At 43.9% G+C, this 22,913-nt stretch overlaps 1 protein-coding gene across 4 annotated transcripts in view; it reads right to left on the bottom strand.

Annotated features, from left to right (window-relative positions):
- The window catches only part of LOC129695767 (nicotinamide riboside kinase 1-like), a 50,265-nt gene that overhangs the window by 12,960 nt on the left and 14,392 nt on the right, over positions 1 to 22,913 (bottom strand). The window contains exons 3-8 of one of the 4 annotated variants that reach the window (XR_008723222.1): positions 13,780 to 13,828; positions 7,906 to 8,053; positions 7,430 to 7,501; positions 5,343 to 5,449; positions 4,424 to 4,506; positions 3,143 to 3,263 (exon numbers count right to left, since the gene is read on the bottom strand). Coding sequence is in view for 2 of the 4 variants with exons in the window: in XM_055633057.1 (XP_055489032.1) it covers positions 10,150 to 11,022 (873 nt within the window). In the remaining 2 variants the exon portion in view is untranslated. Of the gene's footprint in view, positions 1 to 3,142; positions 3,264 to 4,423; positions 4,507 to 5,342; positions 5,450 to 7,429; positions 7,502 to 7,905; positions 8,054 to 8,086; positions 12,864 to 13,779; positions 13,829 to 22,913 lie in introns of those variants that run through there. The other 3 variants (XR_008723223.1, XM_055633058.1, XM_055633057.1) reach the window with 3 other exon arrangements.

Below are 22,913 nucleotides of genomic sequence, written 5' to 3'. Positions count from 1 at the left end.
GTGCCCAGACAGGAATGTCCAGTTGAAGTTCGTAGATGGACGAGCTGGCCCGGCAGTAGAGGCTTGAGTGGTCTGCTGGAACTGTTGTATGACCGTTTCTGGATGTCATGCTTCTCTTGGAGGCGTTTCTGGATAGTGGCAGGCTTCAGCACCCGAGGAAACAGCTGCTGTTGTGCGGTGGGGACCGGAGACCTCGTCAATCTCGACATTAGGCGCTGTGCCAGCGATCCCAAGGTTTCGTCTCTGGCAATGTTTCTGAGATTTAGGAGATCGAGATAGACGTCTGACTTTGAAATGCGCGCTCCCTCCAGCAGGTGCTTGGCACTTCTGGCAGCGCGTTCAGCGAGTCCATTACTCTGTGGATACTCGGGACTGCTCATGACTGGCTGGAAGTTCCATTGGTCTGCGAAAAGCTGGAACATGTGGCTGGTGATCTGCCGATCGTTGTCGGTTCTCAGGCTGGCAGGAGCGCCATAGGCGGAGAAGTGTCTTTTCAGCTTCTTGATGACCATCTCAGATGTGAGGGAGGTCAGTTGGTCTAGTTCAAACCAGTTAGAAAAGGAATCGACCAGAACGAGGTAGTGCTTTCTGCACCATTCGAAAATGTCTGCCGCCAGCGACATCCAGGGCAGTGCTGGTGGAGGTTGTTGCAGAAGGGGCTGCCGCTGCTGATGAGGTGCAAGGTTGTTGCAAGTGACAATCAGTGTGGGGCTCGGATGCGGGTGTCACATTGGGGTCAGTAATAATCTTGTAGCTCACAGGCAACTTGCCTAGGTTGTTGTCGACAAGATCAGGGAATTCACTCAGCGGGTCAAATGAAATTTGCAGCTTGTGGACAGTTTTGTCAAAGGAAATCAGCCCCAGTTCCTGACAGGCACGATTGCCAAGCAGAGTAACTGAATTAAAATTAAAAACATAGAAGGTCAAATCCCTCGTGGTTTTTCTTAGTACACATTTCAAGTTGGTTTTGCCCAGAATGGAACCAGCACCTCCCCTCCAAAAGCATGGATTTGTCCTTGATGAGTGGCTCGTTAGTTCTAATCTTGTTGAAGAGGTTGATTGACATAGTGTTGACCTTCGCGCCGTTGTCCAATTTCGCGCCAAAGTCTCCATTGTTTACAGATATCGTCACGGTTGGATCAGAGTTCTTGGCTGCAGCATGCTGTCAGAAGTAAACAGTCGAATCCTCTTGCGAGTTAATTGGGCTGTATTCGGGGGTGCATTCGAGCTGGAATTGGGGAGTGAGACTGTTGCTGTCTCGTTGCAAAAAAATTGAGATTAGACTTGGAGCTGGGCGAATTGCTCCCTCTGGCCCGAATTGCTGCCCGACAAACAGAGGTAAAGTGATTTAACTATTTGCAGTAATTGCATGCTTTCCCGAGGGCGGGGCAGACTGATTGTCTGTTGTTAAGTAATTGCAGTTGGGACATCTCTTCTGAGGACCGCTGTGAGCCACCTGACTAGCTTGGTTCATAAATCGCCTGTTATCTGTGTTTGTTCGCTGCCTAGTGAGGCCCGTCAGATTGATGGTTTTGGTTTCATGCGAACTGTCTATGGGGTCAATGAATTCGGCAGCTCTGCATGCGTGTACGGCTTCATCCAGTGTAAAATCTGGCCGTCTCAGAAGCTCTGATCTGAGCTTTAGATTGCTAATGCCATTCACTAAAATGTCCCTCGTTAACTGATCAGCCAGCTGATCAACCGGCATATGTTGGAATCGGCTGCAATGGGCTAAATACATTAAGTCTGAGATAAACGAGTCTACTCGTTCGCCAGCGAGCTGACGACGAGAGAAAAACCTTGCCCAATCCAAAATGCGATTTGAGGGCAGGTCACAGATCTGCCTTCGTTTACGCAGCAGAACATTGGGGTCATCAGGCGATTCAGCTGGGGTTGTTACCTGGTCGTTGGCATCGCGGATTGCCAGAGCATAACGGAATGTTCTGGATCGACGAAGGGCATCTGGGCCCGCAAGGTTGAGCAGGAGAGAGGCCTTGACAGCATCTGGTTCATTTCAGTGTGCAATGTTCATGTAGTGCTGGTAATCAATTTCAAACGTGGCCCAGCGTTCGCTGATATCCACATTAAAGACAAGAGGGTCAGGCTTTCGACAAGAGGCCATCGTAAAGTAAAACAGAAACTCACAAAAGATAAAATAAAAACCGTTATACAGAACGAGTGGATCAGACCACTTCTGACGCCACGTAAACAGGCACCAGAGACAGTGTATGATTTAAACACATCTTTAATCAGCTCTGAATCTTAACAGTGTTAAGGACGATGTGTTGTCAGTACATCCTAGCTGCTCAAACTGGCAGTGCAGGAAACAAGTGTTAGTATAAGTGTTATAAGGGGGTGGAGTTAGTGATGCTGGCTTATATGTGATTGGTTCACATGCATCATCAATCTACAAGGTGGCTGAAAACGTCACTTCAATGATCGTGTCCGATTTCACTACCTCCTGGCAGCAAGTTTCCGATATCAACCACTCACTATGTAAAAACCATTTTCTTCAGATCCCGTTTAAAACTCCTTCCACTCATCTTAAATATCTGCCCTCTTGTTTTTCATACCTCTGCCATGGGAAAATGATTCTGTCTACTCTATACTTCTTTTAATATTACATACCTCTTTTCAGGTCACATCTCCACCTCCTTCACTCCAGGGATAACAAGCCCAAATTATCCAACCTCATCATAACTAAAGTCCTCAAACTCGGGCAATTCCTTGGTGAATCTCCTCTAAATTCTACCAACACAACCACATCTTTCCTCACAGTGTTCTAATCAGAACTGCACACATTATCCCAAGTGCAGTCTAACCATGAGTATGCCTTCATTACCACCATATCTATCATGCCACTATCAGGGAATTATGGACTTCAACCACAAAATCCCACTGTTCAGAACCATTTCTTGGCGCCCTACCTTATAATTCATATGTTCTACCCCTATTTAACTTCCAAAATCCATCACCTTTCAATTATCGGGATTAAATACCATCTGCCCAACTTTCCACTTGGTCCAACTTTCCTATTGATCAAATTCCATTTATCTATATCATGCTGTGGCCTAAAGGGCCTATCCCACTGCGGTGACCTAATTGGCGAGTTTAGAAGAGTTTGCCCTCGACTCATACTCACAGCATGGAAGACATGAGGTCCTAGGAGGTCTTTGTAACTCTCCTTCATGCTCGAGAGTAGTCCCCGCGTACTCGAGGCCTCAGCTAGGTCGTGGCGTATTTTTCAACATGCTGAAAAATGCCTGCGAGTCACCATGGAAAAAAATCAATATTTTTTTATTCGTAGGTTTAGTCGAAGTAGGGTCGTAGTAGGTCGACATGTTATTCGTAGGCTATCGAGGGTAGTCGAAGGTAATCAAAGGTAGTCGTAGCTAGTCTTCAACATAGTTGAAGGGAGGTCGAAGGAGGTCGGCTTCACTCTTCACTATTCGGTGTCTAATTTTCACGAAGCTAGTCGAAGCTAGTCTTCAACATAGTCAAAGGAGGTCGAAGGAGATCTTCTACATAGTCGAAAGTGGTCTTCAACATGACACTTTTTCAAACTCTCCTAAACTCGCCAATTAGGTCGCCGCAGTGGGACAGCCCCTTTAGACAACCTTCCTTGCTATCTATAACACCACCAATTTTCATGTCATCTGCAAACCGACTAATCCTACCTCCTACATTGTTCATGTACTTCACAAGCAGCATGCCATTGGTCACGAATCCAATCTAACCACCAATCCAATTTTTTTTTAAATATATTTTTATTAGAAGCATGTATACAAATAATAGTAAGTGACAATTTAATTATGGATTTCTTACATTTTTGATCTAATTAGCTACCTCACCTTGGAATCTCATGTGTCTTAAACTTCTGAATCAGCCTATTTTGTGATCTATAAGGATTTTCATAAGTGAATTCCTTAATAAAGTCCACCTAGACAATGTCTACTGCCCTACCTTCATCAATCTTCTTAGTTACATTCCACAAAAATCTCAATCAAATTAGTGAGTATTCCCCTGAACAGAGCTATGGTAAATATCCTTAATCAGCCCTTCCCTTTCCACATGGACGTTTGAGGCAGGTACGATAACATTTAAAAGACATTTGTGAAGGTACACGGATAAGAAAGATTTAGAAGGACATGGACCAAATGCTGGCAAATGGGATTAGCTTATATTGGGCATCTTGGTAACATGGAATAGTTGGGCTGAAGAACAGGTCTCCATGACATGCTCCAGACCACACAATTGCTATGAATGTATTTTAGTAGAGTTTTACCCATATTTGTTTTATGCTTCAATTCAAATAAACAAACCATGTACAGTATTATTCATCAATGTTATTCTTAAATTGAATGTAGTGGACTGAGTGATTAGTGTTAAATCTTCATTAATAGAAACAAGAGAAAAAACACACCTTGAGTTTCTGAACTTCCCTTAAAATATCTTCGTAAACTTGAGTAAATAGTTCTTCTGGGGATTTTGTTCCATCCAAGTAAACTGAGGGGGAAAAACACATACATTTTCATAGTCTGTATTTAAAAATTATAATTAACTGCATTCTAACAATCATGATATCCACCTGGTGGCGCCGTCAGTGATGGCAGCCTAGCCAACGGCCTGGCTGTATTTTCATCTTTTTTGTTATTTTTTGTGTGTTTTAAAAGTATGTGTTAATGTTCTCTGGTTTGTTTTATGTGGGGGGTGGGGGAGGGGGTCGCAAGAAACGTTTTCTCAATCTCTTACCTTGCCAGAGATGCGATTGTTTTACCAGGTCGTATCTCCGGTCGGTCTGCGGCCTAACATCTGGAGGCCTTGCTCGGGACTGACTTTGAGTCCCACCACGGACATGCCTGGGATTTCACCATAGAGGAGCTTGCAGTCTCGGGTAGAGGCTGATGTCAGGAAGCTCCAGTCGCACAATGTTTCGACCAGCTTCAACCTGGGGTAGATCGCCTGGCCCAAGGGAGCTGAGATTCTCCCGATGCGGGAGCTTGATTGCCCAAACGTGAGGGCCCAAATGCCGCCAGCTACGGGAGCCAAGATCGTCCCATCAGCAGAAGGCTCGAGGCTCCCGACCGCGGGAGAACTAAAAAAGGAAGAGATTGATTTTTTTTTCGCCTTCCATCACAGTGAGGAATGTGGAGGAGTCACTGTGGTGGATGTTAATGTTAAAATGTATTTTGTGTGTTTTGTTGCTTTTTATTGGTATGACTGTACGGCAAATCAAATTCCTCGTATGTTGTAAAACATACTTGGCTAATAAAGTAATTATGATTATTTATGATTATGATTGGGTAAATAAAGAATTATAAACAAAATTAATAAATGCTTACTTATGTTGTCTGCTATCTCTTCCATTTCTTTTTTATTTTTGAGGTACATTGGCCACACATGTCCATCAAAATATCCAGGTGGGTCTGGTGGTTCATAAGTTCTTAAACTAGAGAAATAGAAATATAGAAAATAGGCGCAGGAGTAGGCCATTCAGTCCTTTGAGCTTGCACCGCCATTCAATATGATCATGGCTGATCATCCAAAATCAGTACCCCGTTCCTGCTTTCTCCCCATATCCCTTCATTCCGTTAGCCCTAAGAGTTATATCTAACTCTCTCTTGAAAACATCCAGTGAATTGGCCTCCACTGCCTTCTGTGGCAGAGAATTCCACAGATTCACAACTCTCTGGGTGAAAAGGTTTTTCCTCACCTCAGTCCTAACTGGTCTACCCCTTATTCTTAAACTGTGACCCCTGGTTCAGGACTCCCCCAACATCGGGAACTTTTTTCCTGCATCTTACCTGTCCAATCCCTGAAGAATGTTATATGTTTCTATAAGATCTCCTCTCATCCTTCTAAATTCCAGTGAATATAAGCCCAGTCTATCCATTCTTTCATCATATGCAGAGCTGCCAAGTTTTGTCAGAGCATTTCAGTATTCTAGTACCTGAAAATCAGTATATTGTTGAGGAAATCAGTATTTTTACGCGGTGCCATTTTACCGAAAATATTTTTTTTGTATGTGCGGTCATACCCATGTAAGAGTACAAGAATGGATAACTTTGCTACCAATTGACATGTCTTCGACACACCTTACTTGACAGTGCATTCATTGTCATCTTTGTATACTGCTGTTTGAACAGTTGCTTCCTGCTTTTAGCACCACATGATGATGTAGAAGCCATTTTGGAAGCCGCCTTCTCCCTCCCTCGCACTCTCTCCCTCCCTCCTCTCTTTCCTTCCCTCTCTCCTCCCCCCCTCTCTCTCTCTCTCCCCCTTTTCCTCCCTCTCTCCTTCCTTTTTTTCTCCCTCCCTCTCTTATTCCCTCCCTCCCTCTCACTCCCTCCCCGAACAGTCTGTGACCCACAGCACTGTGGCCATAGCGCTATGTATAAAGCCCATAGTGCTATGTTTAAAGCCCATAGCGCTCCAGCCGGTAGCGCTATATTTAGAACCCATAGAGCTGTAGCCGACAGCTCTTTGTTTAAATTCCCACGCGCTAAAATGACAGCGCTGTTTAAACCTGTAGCAGGACAGGCAGATCAAAGCTTACAAAAATAATCATCCAGATCTTGAAATTTAAAATACTAATAGATTTAATCTGCTATCATTTTTAGAGGTACAGTATCTTTTTATATCCTTGCATTTTTTTTAAGCAACAAGATGAAACAGGAAGTAGGGCCGATTTGAAAAAAGAAATCCGTATTTAAGAAAGCAAAACCGTACATCTGTATTCTTGACGCATTTCCGTACAAAATACGGAAAATCCGCAGCTCTGCATATGTCAGTCCCGCCATCCCGGGAATTAACCTGGTGAACCTACGCTGCATTCCCTCAATAGTAAGAATATCCTTCCTCAAATTAGGAGACCAAAACTCCACACAATACGCCAGTTGTGGGCTCACCAGGGCCCTATACAACTGCAGTAGGACCTCCTTGCTCCTATACTTAAATCCTCTCGCTATGAAGACCAACATACAATTTGCTTTCTTCATTGCCTGTTGTACTTTCAGTGACTGATGTACAAGGACAACAAAGGTCTTGTTGCACCTCCCCTTTTTCTAATCTGACACCATTCTGATAATAATCTGCCTTCCTGTTCTTGCCACCAAAGTGGATAACCTCACATTCACCCACATTATACTACATCTGCCTTGCATTTGCACACTCACCCGACCTATTCAAGTTACCCTGCAGCCTCATAGCACCCACCTCGCAGCTAACACTGCCACTCAGCTTTGTGTTATCCACAAACTTGGAGATGTAACATTTAATTCCTTCGTCTAAATCATTAATACATATTGCAACTAGCTGAGGTCTCAGCACTGAGCCTTGCAGGCACCCCACTAGTTATCAAGTAAAATTTAGCTTACAGCTTCAGATAATTAGATTATAATATTCCATTATATTTTAAACTTCTAATTACCATCTTCGTCTCTTGCACTCCTCATATGGAATGGAGATATAATAGCGCTGATTAAAAACATCATTCAATGGCCTAAAAACAAATTAGAGCATTATGCAATGAAATGCATCAACACACTCAAATTGTTATTAAACTGTGACTGAAGATCAATTTCATTAAATTTTGATTAGGACAATTTAAGATCTATTCAAACTGGTTCTTTAGGTATTGTTGGAAGTCTATTAAAAGCAAAATAACATCCTCTCAACCTTTAATTACCTCTGTGCTTCAGGAGGTGCAAAGCAAATTAAAAGTAGGTCTGCACAGAGTTATGGCACAATGAACTCTTGCTCCCTTGGGCCAGCCAGCTTGTTAATATGTTGACTATTTTCTTTCCAACCCTTGTTAATGTATAGATTTGACACAATAATCTAATAAAAATATTACATAACATAGTAATAATATTACTGAATCTTTAAAAGATATAGGAAACATACTTATAATTGTAAAGAAGGAACCCTTCTATTATTAGGATGCCAAGGTCATTATATTCTTGAGCTATGTCTTCCTCACGGAAGACAGCTATATTCTTCATCCTGCCATATACTGCATTCATCATTGCTTCCATATCTAGAGCTGTAATGACTAAACAAAAAATATTAAAACATTAAATACCTATTAAGTTTTGAAATAAAATATAAATGCATCAGTGCACACATAGCAATAGAAATTTCCTTTTTTAATATTATCTTCAGCAGAAGTCTAATAATTTCATGGTGGTTTGAATTTGTCGACGAAAACACTTGATCAGAAGCATATATTAATACACCAGGTCAGTTTGTAATGAGTAAAAGGAAAGTAGCAATGTTACAACATTTTGAGATTTTAAAAATCAAGTCTGCAATTTATCCCATCAGATTAAGCATAAAAAGAAGTTTAATTTGACATATAATTCACTTTCATATCTTCAGTATTAAAAATGTTATGGCCATTTTCACACTCAGAAATTAGCATCTTGTTCCCTATTGCTTTTCCATTGACAACACAAAAGCTGTGATCAAGGACAGTCAAATGGCCATAACTTTATTAAAAATTAAGAGAACTGAAAGACATTTTCAGTTATTATAGATTGAAGCATTCTGAAACAAATATTAAACAATCTTACTTGGTGTAGTGTATTTTGGGTACTTGGAACTGACTTAAAAGAACTCTCAGATACAGGAGTAAACACACAAGCTTCTTTATTGTAGGACGCCACCTTGAGTCTCCTCTAGCGCATGCGTCCCCTCGCACAAGACATAACATATGCTAATTACATTATATACATTACACTGCTCCCCCTTTTACTTGGAGGCAGGTAACACCAATTACATTATATACATTACACTGCTCCCCCTTTAGCTTGGAGGCGAATAACACCATTTCTACATCATTAAATATAATTGATTAACACACAGTTGCAAAATTATATCATTAGTCATCTGACATTACATCCTCATAATTGTAAACTGTATCTAAACTTAGCACTTATAATGGTTCATTCCACTCATCTTTCTAATCACTCTAGCTCTACCTGTATCTCTGCCTCTTCCCTTTTTAAATATCCTAATCTAATTTGCAGATTTCTTCCTGTTCTTGATATTCTGCTTAAGTTAACATTTCTTCTGTTTCTGTTCTTTATTTGTAGGTGGGATGTGACACAGGACTGCAGGTTTTCGTTTTTCAGTCGCTCTCTGTCGCTCAATTTCCTGGCGTTACGTATTTATCTGCTCTTGTTGTATAATGCCATTCTGCAATGCATAAACATTTGTCCATTGCTCAGTGAAGGAAGCTCCATGCTGGACTATACTGAAGTGTCCTAATCACAATCGGTCCTGCATACTTTTGTCTCGACCGACAAGCCTCTCTTCTTTAGACTTTTCTGTTAACAGCGTTTTGCTCATCGTCACACATTTATTTAACCGTTCTTTGCAACGTTTAAGCATTTTCTGTTGTTTGTCTACTTGTTTCCTTAAATCACCTTTCTGGTTATTCATCAAGAAGTAGGACCTATATTGTCCTTGCCATACAACAGTGGCTTTGATTTGCGCTCTGTATATTTCTCTTACTACATAAGCATGGTAGTGATACTGCACTACAACTGCTGTATAAATCGGTTTGAGGAAGTCTTTCCTATATCGTTTAAGCCTTATGTATCGTTTCAGCCTTTTCTGTTGTGCATCTATTTGTCTCCTTAGGTCTTTCCTATACCAACTCATACGGACTACTGACTGCACTTTTACAGTAGCTCTCTTTTTTGACTGATATTGCACAAACTGGGAATGCCCTATTTTGCATGCTTTGTACCATCTCTGGATCGAAATGACTGCTTGTCGCATAGCTCTGTACCGTACCCTTAATCGGTAACCACGGTATGCAGCTTGCAGAGTGACTACAGCAGCCTTTTGCATCAAGAAATGCTTTCTTGTAATGCACATTCTTATGAATGACTTAATACAGCGTGCTGCCTTGGTTTTCTCTACCAATACTCTGGCTTTGATCCCTCGGTACAAGGCCGGAATACACACCACTGCTTCTCTCAAACTTTTATACTGTCTCATTTGGACATCTCTTATCTGGTATGCTCTGTATCGTTGCTGTACAGCAATGGCAAACCAGCGTAGTTTCTTAAAATACTGACGCTGTTTATACATCTGATAATAAGTCTGTATGACCTTGACAGATTTATGCATGCCCCGCAGTTAGCTTCGAACAAGCATTCCACGGTAGGCTGCCTGAAGCAGTACAACGCTTCTGCGTACCTTCATGTAAGTTTTGCGATCACTTTCCATTTGAAGGTGTGCCCTATAATGGGTTTGTACTATTATAGCTGCCAATCTCATTGCCTTGTATTGACGGTATACTCTGTGCCTTCTACATGCTGCTTGTATTACCGTTGCTGCTTTCTGTTTGTTCCGGATTTCTCTCCGTATCTTCATACCCCTGAATGCAGCTTGAATAGCTAGGGTTGCCCTTTGGATGGCAATTTCTCTTTGCCTTTGACTTCTGCCACTTTGCATTTGCCCGTTGTCCCTTAGCACTTGACCTGTGTCATTTTGCACTTGACCTGTGTCATATTGCACTTGACTTGTGTCCCTTTGCACTTGACTTGTGTCCCTTTGCACTTGACTTGTGTCCCTTTGCACTTGACTTGTGTCCTTTTGCACTTGACCTTTGTCCTTTTGCACTTGACCTTTGTCCTTTTGCATTTGACCTTTGTCCTTTTGCACTTGACCTTTGTCATTTTGCACTTGACCTTCGTCCTTTGAGAGACTCCCTGCCCTCTTTAGTTCAGGCTCCTTGCCTCTGGATGCCCTTGGAGGTTTTGGCAAAAAATGACCCATTAAAGCCTCCTTACACTCCTCATACATTTTATCCGTGGGCACTGCTGGCAGCAGTAACATACGTAAGGTCTGATAACCCTCTCTTCCTAAGCCTAATATGAACCATGCCCTCTTCTTCTCCTCTGCAGCAATATCATTGGAAATGAAACAAGCCTCCAAGACTTTGGTCCATTTCTCAAAATTACACCCAGAATTTAACTGGGGCACGTTTCCTACAATTTGAAAAGCCATGCTACCTGTTGCTATTCAGGTGCACTATCTTCTTTTCTCTCACTGTGTATTCTGCACTAGACTTAATCCTTCTACACACTAAGAAGTGATCCAGCCCACTGACTATTAGTAATTCTTATAATAATAGATTTATACTATTAACCAACATTTCATGTTAATAGACATTTAGAACATTTTAACCATATTCCTGCTATGCACAGATTTACTATTAATAAAAGTGACCAATGCATTACATCCAAACAGTCCCACTTTTACTGTGAAGGAATAGTGACCAACGCATTACATTCTACAGTCCTGCTTTTACTTTGAAGAATTTCACCGGTCCAGCTTGTCGGCCTATGGACACCGGTGCCTTCTCGACCTCTCGAGCTGTCCCCACCGGTACTTTTGCTGCTGGCCTCGCCAGACCTCCACTTTTGCTGCTTTTGCTGGCTCCTCCGGGCTTCACCGTTACTTTTGCTGCCGCTGGCTCGCTGCCAAGTCGACTACTGCTGCTCTGCTGACTTGCCTGCCCGCTGTCTCCACAGCCCTCACGACCGGGCTGACTCTACTGAAGTGCTTGAGTGCTGTCCTGCTTCTCTCGTGCGGACCCACTCTTTGCTCGGGGCTGGACTTCCTCTCATGTCTGGGCTTTCGCCCTCGGCCAGTCCGATTCTCTTGTGCGGCCGGACCCTCTTTTCTGCTCACAGTCGGGCTGACTCTACTCCCGACCGGGCTTTCTTTCACGACCGGTCCGCTTCTCTCGCGGCCAGTTTTCTTTTAATCTGCCGGTCCGCTTCTCACACGTGGCCGGGCTTTTTTTTCTCGCTGCTGGTCCGCTTCTCACGCGGCCGGCTTTCTCCCTCGACCGGGTTGACTCTTCTCCCAGCCGGGCTGACTCCTTTTCGTCGGTGGCTTCACTGGACCTGTCCGTGACCTACCCGGTACTAGGCCCTCACTCGACGCCGTTGGCGGCTCCTGGGCCTGGCTGTGGGCTACACAGCCCTGGAAAACGTCCGAAGTCGGTGGCAGCTGTTGGGCTTCTTCTGCCCCTTTGCCTTGGCTGCACAGCCCTGGAAAATGTTCCAGGTAAGTTGACACCGTCGCTGTCCTGCTGGTTAGGCTTCCAGCTTTGGGCTGCTTTCTTCGGTGATACTTACTTACTGCCCCACTTGTTTTCCTTGCTTCCTGTTCCGACCTTGCTTTTCTTTGGCGCCAATCCAAAACTGTTTGGCGCCAAATCTTTTGGCTTGGTGCCGTTCCACTTTGTTTCCAAACACAACCTTTTTTTTCTAACAGTCCTTCTTCTTTCCTTTTCTGTTCTTTTAACCTCTTCGTGCTGTTGTTGTGTATTTTGGTGTAACAATTCACCTAAAACTTATACAAAGACTATTCAGCTTGAGGAATTTGACAAAAGGAAAACTCAGTCTAAAATGAGTAACAATCCGAAGGACGACATCTTGCCACATAGACACAACAAAGAGATAGCCTGACAAAACTCGCCGACTTGTACAGCTGATGTTTTAAATGCAGTCCCCGGCATAGAGGGATCTGCAGGCCTCTCTTGTCCAGCTCGCAAACAACTGCGACAGAACTCCGTATCTACAGTTTAAACTGTTAAACAATCCTGTGTGTTGCAAAACAGTCCTGCGGGTGAGTTCACAAACTCTATCCCATCTTCGTCGCCAATTGTAGTGTATTTTGGGTACTTGGAACTGACTCAAAAGAACTCTCAGATACAGGAGTAAACTCACAAGCTTCTTTATTGTAGGACGCCACCTTGAGTCTCCTCTAGCCCATGCGTCCCCTCGCACATGACATAACATATGCTAATTACATTATATACATTACACTTGGATTACCTGAAATTAAAGCATATAATTAGTTAGTTTCCCAATTGTAGCTAATTCCAAAATTCAATTACTAGATCTAAGATTTACATTTTTAAATAGCCTAAGTGTCCAAAGAACATTCACACAAGAATTCACAATAAAACATGATTTTTAAATCTCATTGTCATTAATTTATAGGCCAAATGGAAGGAATTTAGTGTTTAATTGCTGTAAATTAATGACCATTTAAATCAGCTTGCGAGTGGGATTTTGTGGAACGCGCTGGTTTGGAACGTTGCGGTTGCAGTGGATTTGAAGCCCATGTCGGCATGAAAAATACTGCCGGTTCGGATGGGCTCCAAGTCACCATCTCGCAACTTAAAATTTTGATTAAAGGGAACTTAAAAAACACTTTTTATTGTAAAAATAACCACTTGCCTTGTCCCCTACGTGAGATCCGTCCCATTGTCGGCGTTCGCGGCTTTAGAAGATGATTTTTAATTTGCTATAGCAATTAAATGATCCCACTTAGTTTAAAAATAACAGCAGCAAACGAATGTCGCAGCGATTTTTTGTCAGCAACTAAGCAGGCTGAACAACATCAATAGCCTAGAGAAAACGGCGTTTTAAACCCGCCCTCCTCTCAAAGGCGCCAAAGTCGCGCACACGGGCAGCGGCAGAACTGCAGCGCCGCTGAAGGTACGTTTTGCAACATACCTAAGTAAAGATTCCATTCTGCTGGAGGACATCAATTTCATGGGGAAGAGGGTGTAGAACATTCAACATTCTTTGCATGTTACTGTCAGGGTCTTATAAAGTCAAAGTATGGGAGGAGAAATGTATTGAGTTTTGGAAAAAGGCAGCATTATTCTAAAGCAAAATCTCTGACCACCCTTTTATGATCATTGCATTAAAACAGCTTTGCCTGAAATGAAATAAATCTCACCATCATACTGCTGAAAGCCATCTTCTCCAAACTCCACATCAGCAGACTCCTGAAGATGACAGACATAGAACCATACTGGTTACAAATTCACTCCAAAATACAATTTTTGATTCACAATGCAAAACATTGGCTTCAATTTCGGGTGTATAAGATTTGAGGTTGCTGAAAGTTTAGGCCTTAAGCAATCCTGCTGCCATGTTTCCAGAAGGCTAGTTAATAAGCTTGGTGTAGCTAGAAGGGTTATGGAACTGCATGTGCTTCATTGCATTGGAGAAAGGAGATGAAATCCTTCTTAAAAAGGAACAAAATATTCACGAATCTAATGAGGAAAATGATGTGACGTGGAAACTATATCAATTTCATACTTAATTACATTACATGAGGCAGAGATTTAAGTCTTTCAGAAAACAAAATACATAAAAAACAGATTGTAACAAAAGATTCAGAGGGTGAAAATAAATTTGTAAAGCTCAATAATTGAACATAAACAAAGTCTCTTGCAATTGTTTTCATACTAACATTCTTGCACATTCAGTTTGGAATTTGGAGTATTAGGCTTAGACACTCAAGGACTCCATTGGCTTTGCACAGCTTCAGACAAGAATGGTTCCAGTTTATTTTCTGTACACAAGTCAAATTCCGTCCATACTTATCAATACTATTTGCAAAAGGTTGCAAATCTTAAACTTTGACCGTTTCTTTTTCCGCAGATGTTGCTTGATCTGTTGGATTCTTGTCCAGGATTTTCTGGTTTTGTGTAAGATTTCAGCACCTGTGATTGTTATGCTTTATTTTTCAATGCTGAATCTGTCTGGGTTTCATCTGCAATTATATGGGCAAAATCCAGACAAATCTGCCTACCTCAGATAAAAAGTTTGGTCTACGTGGGTCGGAGGGCCTGTTTCCATGCTGTATAACTCTATGGATGCAAAAGTGTGAACAATGTCACAGATCTGGAATGAATCTTACTTAATACTGCATTATCCCTAGGATAACTTTATAGCTCTGCAATACAGGTGCACAACCTTTTATCCGACGATCCAAATAACGAAAACCTCCGAATAGCGAAAAAAAATTTGGTCCTTGAAGAAAGGTCCTTGAAAACGTTCACCGAGGGCGGCCCGCAGAGGTGACAGCGGAACCTCCGGTCGGTCCCGGTCCTCGAAGAAAGGGGAACTAAATCCCCATTCATAAAATAAAAGGTGACGGTATATTGCGCGGGAGGGTTAATAATTGACAATATGCTGCTGCCTGTCCGAGATCCCAGAGACCCACAGCCAGCAGCAGCCCAGCCCCGTTCCAACTACAGAGGAAAACTGCAAACTGGCCGGAGACGTCAGGACCACCAGAAGCCGCTCCCCGAGCTGCGCCCCCTCATCGGGACACCGACCCCCAGGCCCACTGCAAGCACGGAGATCCCAGATCAGCAACTCCAGCCCAGCCCCGTTCCAACTCCAGAGGAACACGCTCCCCGTATGGACAGAAGCTGATGGTGTGCAAGGGCCGTCGTGTTTTTGGGGTCGCGCAGCTCGGGCTGTGGGCGAACTGCCACTTGTCGCCGTAGCGGCCCATCGGGGAGCGGATTCATCTGGAGTTGGAGGGGGAGTGGGGTATTGTGCTGTTTGATGGCCCCCTGCTATCCCAGGGACAGGGAGACAGGACGTTCACCGAGGGCGGCCCGCAGAGGTGACAGCGGAACCTCCGGTCGGTCCTCAAAGAAAGGGGAACTAAATCCCCATTCATAAAAGAGAAGGTGAGGGTACATTGCGTGGGAGAGTAGGAATCCAAAGACAAAGTTGAATTAGCGTTCACCGAGGGCGGCCCGCAGAGGTGACAGCGGAACCTCCGGTCGGTCCTCGAAAAAAGGGGAACTAAATCCCCTTCATAAAAGAGAAGTGGAGGGTATATTGCCCGGGAGGGTATGTCGCCTACCTGGAAGAAACCGGACATTTTATCCAGTATGTCGTCTGCACACCAAAGCTCACCAGTTTATGTTTAAAGTTTTACTTAACGTTTATCTCGTCTTTATTATTTATTCGGGGGATTCAAGAATCCCCGAGCTAGGCCGCCTATGTATCGTGAGTCTACCGTGGGAACTCTTTAACTCAGGGAGGCAGCAGCAGATTGTCGCTCCCTTCAGTTTCCCAGCGACAGTCACCTGCCACGGGAGAGAGATCATGCACTGTTGTAGGTCTCCTTTGCACGTCGGTGTTTCTGTCTTTCTCCACTCATTGTTGGCCCCATCTGTCGCCACCCCCATCTACACCCCTCTGCTTCCCGGCCATGTGTGTGACCCCTTCCCTCCCCTCTCCAGCTCCCCGCTCAATGCACCGGCGCGGGGGCTTTGAACTGTCTTCACGTCGGCGATGGCAGCATACAGTGCAGTCACCGGAGACGTCGGGACCAATTGGACGTCGAGCACCAGGCCCACCGCAAGCACGGAGAACCCAGAGACCCACAGCCAACAGCAGCCCAGCCCCGCTCCAACTACTTAGGAACCTGGGTTGCGGATGACGGGGCGCAGCTCGGGGCGTCGTAGGGGCCCATCGGGGAGCGGGTTCCTGTTGGTCCTGACGTCTCCGGCCACCTGCCATCCTCCGGGAACTGTACCGCCCTTGCAGGAGAGTGGGGTTGTTTGCAGTTGCAGAGGGAGGGGGCAAGGGCGGTACAGTTCCCAGTCTCAGCTCCAGTCCAGGGGGGTGGCCGGAGACGTCAGGACCAACGGGACAGCGACCCCCCAGGCCCACTGCAAGGACGGAGATCCCAGAGACCCACAGCTAGCAGCAACTCCAGCCCAGCCCCGCTCCAACTCCAGAGGTACACGTAGGGGCAGAACCTGATGGTGTGCAAGGTAAGTCTTGGGGTGGCGGATGAGAAGGCGCAGCTCGGGCTGTGGGTAAACTGCCACTTGTCGCCGTAGCGGCCCATCGGGGAGCGGATTCCTCTGAAGTTGGAGGGGGAGGGGGGTATTGTGCTGTTTAATCGCCCCCTGCTATCCCAGGGACAGGGAGACACAGCGGCTTTTTAGACTGGTGGGCAATCACTTCCAAAGTTCTGCCCACACAGTCAGTACACCTCTCCTACACTGCATTTCATACAAACATTTATTCTGCAAGAAAAAACTACATTGAAGACTCAAACTCGCGACCGAGTAACTGCTGGGATCAAGACGCAAACTCGCGACCTTAGATCGCCTAAGGGCATGTAGCCCCGCTAGGGTGACATGAGTGCGGGAGGTGATTCAATGCTGCGGGCACATTTACAAATTGAGGAATTCATTCAACACACTGCATTTCATACAAACATTTATTCTGCAAAAAAAAAACCTACATTGAAGACTCAAACTCGCGACCGAGTGACTGCCGGGATCAAGGCGCAAACTCGCGACCTTGCGGATATGAGCCGAGCACTCTACCACTGAGCCAGCCATTAAAATCTACGCTAAAAAATTTCCATTCCGAAGACCGACAAATTCTGAATTACGAAAAGTGTCTGGTCCCAAGGCTGTCGGATAAAAGGTTGTGCACCTGTATTTATAATATTTGCAAAATTGGCTATGGCTCCATCTTTTACTTTGTTGGTTGTAGATCATTGGCATCAGTTTTGAAACCAGTGTTCAACCACTCCTTGAAAGGATAGAAACATAGAAACATAGAAATTAGGTGCAGGAGTAGGCCATTCGGCCCTTCGAGCCTGCACCGCCATTTAATATGATCATGGCTGATCATCCAACTCAGTATCCCGTACCTGCCTTCTCTCCATACCCTCTGATCCCCTTGGCCACCAGGGCCACATCTAACTCCCTCTTAAATATAGCCAATGAACTGGCCTCAACTACCCTCTGTGGCAGAGAGTTCCAGAGATTCACCACTCTCTGTGTGAAAAAAGTTCTCCTCATCTCGGTTTTAAAGGATTTCCCCCTTATCCTTAAGCTGTGACCCCTTGTCCTGGACTTCCCCAACATCGGAAACAATCTTCCTGCATCTAGCCTGTCCAACCCCTTAAGAATTTTGTAAGTTTCTATAAGATCCCCTCTCAATCTCCTAAACTCTAGAGAGTATAAACCAAGTCTATCCAGTCTTTCTTCATAAGACAGTCCTGACATCCCAGGAATCAGTCTGGTGAACCTTCTCTGCACTCCCTCTATGGCAATAATGTCCTTCCTCAGATTTGGAGACCAAAACTGCACGCAATACTCCAGGTGTGGTCTCACCAAGACCCTATACAACTGCAGTAGAACCTCCCTGCTCCTATACTCAAATCCTCTTGCTATGAAAGCCAACATGCCATTCGCTTTCTTTACTGCCTGCTGCACCTGCATGCCTACCTTCAATGACTGGTGTACCATGACACCCAGGTCTCGCTGCATCTCCCCCTTTCCCAATCGGCCACCGTTTAGATAATAATCTGCTTTCCCGTTTTTGCCACCAAAATGGATAACCTCACATTTATCCATATTAAACTGCATCTGCCAAACATTTGCCCACTCACCCAGCCTATCCAAGTCACCTTGCAGTCTCCTAGCATCCTCCTCACACCTAACACTGCCCCCCAGCTTAGTGTCATCCGCAAACTTGGAGATATTGCCTTCAATTCCCTCATCCAGATCATTAATATATATTGTAAATAGCTGGGGTCCCAGTACTGAGCCTTGCGGTACCCCACTAGTCACTGCCTGCCATTGTGAAAAGGACCCGTTTACTCCTACTCTTTGCTTCCTGTTTGCCAGCCAGTTCTCTATCCACATCAATACTGAACCCCCAATGCCATGTGCTTTAAGTTTGTATACTAATCTCTTATGTGGGACCTTGTCGAAAGCCTTCTGGAAGTCCAGATACACCACATCCACTGGTTCTCCCCTATCCACGCTACTAGTTACATCCTCGAAAAATTCTATAAGATTCGTCAGACATGATTTACCTTTCGTAAATCCATGCTGACTTTGTCCAATGATTTCACCACTTTCTAAATGTGCTGCTATCCCATCTTTAATAACTGACTCTAGCATTCCCCACTACCGATGTTAGGCTAACTGGTCTGTAATTCCCCGTTTTCTCTCTCCCTCCCTTCTTAAAAAGTGGGGTTACGTTTGCTACCCGCCAATCCTCTGGAACTACTCCAGAATCTAAGGAGTTTTGAAAGATTATTACTAATGCATCCACTATTTCTGGAGCTACTTCCTTAAGTACTCTAGGATGCAGCCTATCTGGCCCTGGGGATTTATCGGCCTTTAATCCATTCAATTTACCCAACACCACTTCCCGACTAACCTGGATTTCACTCAATTCCTCCACCTCCTTTGACCCGCGGGCCCCTGCTATTTCCGGCAGATCATTTATGTCTTCCTTAGTGAAGACGGAACCAAAGTAGTTATTCAATTGGTCCGCCATATCCTGGTTCCCCATGATCAACTCACCTGTTTCTGACTGCAAGGGACCTACATTTGTTTTAACTAATCTCTTTCTTTTCACATATCTATAAAAACTTTTGCAGTCAGATTTTATGTTCACTGCCAGTTTTCTTTCATAATCCATTTTTCCTTTTCTAATTAAGCCCTTCGTCCTCCTCTGCTGGTCTCTGAATTTCTCCCAGTCCTCCGGTATGCTGCTTTTTCTGGCTAGTTTGTACGCATCATCCTTTGCTTTGATACTATCCCTGATTTCCCTTGTTATCCATGGATGCACTACCTTCCCTGATTTATTCTTTTGCCAAACTGGGATGAACAATTTTTGTAGTTCATCCATGCAGTCTTTAAATGCCTTCCATTGCATATCCACCGTCAACCCTTTTAGAATTAATTGCCAGTCAATCTTGGCCAATTCACGTCTCATACCCTCAAAGTTACCTTTCTTTAAGTTCAAAACCATTGTTTCTGAATTAACAATGTCACTCTCCATCCTAATGAAGAACTCAACCATATTATGGTCACTCTTGCCCAAGGGGCCACGCACAACAAGACTACTAACTAACCCTTCCTCATTACTCAATACCCAGTCAAAAATAGCCAGCTCTCTCGTTGGTTCCTCTACATGTTGGTTTAGATAACTATCCCGTATACATTCCAAGAAATCCTCTTCCTCAGCACCCCTGCCAGTTTGATTCACCCAATCTATATGTAGATTGAAGTCACCCATTATAACTGCTTTGCCTTTGTCGCAAGCATTTCTAATTTCCTGTTTGATGCCATCCCCAACTTCACTACTACTGTTAGGTGGCCTGTACACAACACCCACCAGCGTTTTCTGCCCCTTATTGTTTCGCAGCTCTACCCATACCGATTCCACATCCTCCAAACTAATGTCCTTCCTTTCCATTGCGTTAATCTCCTCTCTAACCAGCAACACTACCCCACCTCCTTTTCCTTTCTCTCTATCCCTCCTGAATATTGAATATCCCGGGATGTTCAGCTCCCAGCCTTGGTCACCCTGAAGCCATGTCTCCGTGATCCCAACTGTGCATTTGTCTTATATATATAAGCATCTGGATAAACAGGGTCTGATTAGGAACAGTCAACATGGATTTGTGCCTGGAAGGTCTTGTTTAACTAATCTTCTTGAATTTTTTGAAGATGTTACACGGGAAATTGATGAGGGTAACGCAGTGGATGTTGTGTATATGGACTTCAGTAAGGCCTTTGACAAGGTTCCTCATGGAAGGTTGGTTAAGAAGGTTCAATGGTTGGGTATTAATGGTGGAGTAGCAAGATGGATTCAACAGTGGCTGAATGGGAGATCCCAGAGAGTAATGGTGGATGGTTGTTTGTCAGGTTGGAGGCCAGTGACGAGTGGGGTGCCACAGGGATCTGTGTTGGGTCCACTGTTGTTTGTCATGTACATCAATGATCTGGATGATGGTGTGGTAAATTGGATTAGTAAGTATGCAGATGATACTAAGATAGGTGGGGTTGCGGGTAATGAAGTAGAGTTTCAAAGTCTACAGAGAGATTTATGCCAGTTGGAAGAGTGGGCTGAAAGATGGCAGATGGAGTTTAATGCTGATAAGTGTGAGGTGCTACATCTTGGCAGGACAAATCAAAATAGGACGTACATGGTAAATGGTAGGGAATTGAAGAATGTAGGTGAACAGAGGGATCTGGGAATAACTGTGCACAGTTCCCTGAAAGTGGAATCTCATGTAGATAGGGTGGTAAAGAAAGCTTTTGGTGTGCTGGCCTTTATAAATCAGAGCATTGAGTATAGAAGTTGGGATGTAATGTTAAAATTGTACAAGGCATTGGTGAGGCCAATTCTGGAGTATGGTGTACAGTTTTGGTCGCCTAATTATAGGAAGGATGTCAACAAAATAGAGAGAGTACAGAGGAGATTTACTAGAATGTTGCCTGGGTTTCAGCAACTAAGTTATAGAGAAAGGTTGAACAAGTTAGGGCTTTATTCTTTGGAGCGCAGAAGGTTAAGGGGGGACTTGATAGAGGTTTTTAAAATGATGAGAGGGATAGACAGAGTTGACGTGGAAAAGCTTTTCCCACTGAGAGTAGGGAAGATTCAAACAAGGGGACATGACATGAGAATTAAGGGACTGAAGTTTAGGGGTAACATGAGGGGGAACTTCTTTACTCAGAGAGTGGTAGCTGTGTGGAATGAGCTTCCAGTGAAGGTGGTGGAGGCAGGTTCGTTTTTATCATTTAAAAATAAATTGGATAGTTATATGGATGGGAAGGGAATGGAGGGTTATGGTCTGAGCGCAGGTATATGGGACTAGGGGAGATTATGTGTTCGGCACGGACTAGAAGGGTCGAGATGGCCTGTTTCCGTGCTGTAATTGTTATATGGTTATATGGTTATATGGTCTTCCCGTCAGCTTTACATGGTTACTCATGTAATCCCTTAAACAGATTGCAACAATAGTAAAAGTATGACAACGCAGTTGGTGTTAATTAGCACCTTCAGTGGAAGTCCTTTAACAGCACCATTTACAGCATACAGTGCCTTCCATAATGTTTGGGACAAAGACCCATCATTTATTTATTTGCCTCTGTACTCCACAATTTAAAATTTGTAATAGAAAAAATCATATGTGGTTAAAGTGCACATTGTCAGATTTTAATAAAGGCCATTTTTACACATTTCAGTTTCACCATGTAGAAATTGCAGCAGTGTTTATACATCGTCCGCAAATTTCAGGGCACCATAATGTTTTGGGACGCAGCAATGTCATGTAAATGAAAGTAGTCATGTTTAGTATTTTGTTGCATATCCTTTGCATGCAATGACGGCCTGAGCTCTGCGATACATGGACATCATCAGTTGCTTCTCTGGTGATGCTCTGCCAGGACTGTATTACAGCCATCTTTAGCTTTTTGCTTGTTTTGGTGGCTCGTCCCCTTCAATTTTCTCTTCAGCATATAACAGGCATGCTCAATTAAGTTCAGATTGGGTGATTGACTTGGCCACTCAAGAATTGACCATTTTTTAGCTTGGAAAAACTCCTTTGTTACTTTAGCAGTATGTTTGGAATCATGACTGCTGTAGAATGAAGCACCGGCCAATGGGTTTTGAGGCATTTGTTTGAACTTGAGCAGACAGGATGTGTCTATACACTTCAGAATTCATTATGTTACTACCATCAACAGTTGTATTATCAATGAAGATAAGTGAGCCAGTATCTTCAGCAGCCATACATGCCCAGGCCATAATACCCACGCCACTGTGTTTCACAGATGAGGTGGTATGCTTTGGATCTTGGGCAGTTCCTTCTCTCCTCCATACTTTGCTCTTGCCATCACTCTGATGTAAGTTAATCTTCGTCTCATCTGTCCACGAGACCTTTTTCCAGAACTGTGGTTGTTCTTTTAAGTACTTCTTGGCAAACTGTAACCTGGCCATCCTAATTTTGCAGCTAACCAGTGGTTTGCATCTTGCAGTGCAGCCTCTGTATTTCTGTTCATGAAGTCTTCTGCAGACAGTGGTCACTGACAAATCCACACCTGACTCCTAAACAGTGTTTCTGATCTGTCGAACAGGTGTTTGGAGATTTTTCTTTATTATAGAGAATTCTTCTGTCATCAGCTGTGGAGGTCTTCCTTGTCCTGCCAGTCCCTTTGCAATTAGTAAGCTCACCAGTGCTCTCTTTCTTCTTAATGATGTTCCAAACAATTGATTTTGGTAAGCCTAAGG

Source organism: Leucoraja erinacea, chromosome 3 (genome assembly GCF_028641065.1).
Source record: "Leucoraja erinacea ecotype New England chromosome 3, Leri_hhj_1, whole genome shotgun sequence".
NCBI classification, from domain to species: domain Eukaryota; kingdom Metazoa; phylum Chordata; class Chondrichthyes; order Rajiformes; family Rajidae; genus Leucoraja; species Leucoraja erinaceus.
This window is presented reverse-complemented; position numbering and strand designations above follow the sequence as displayed.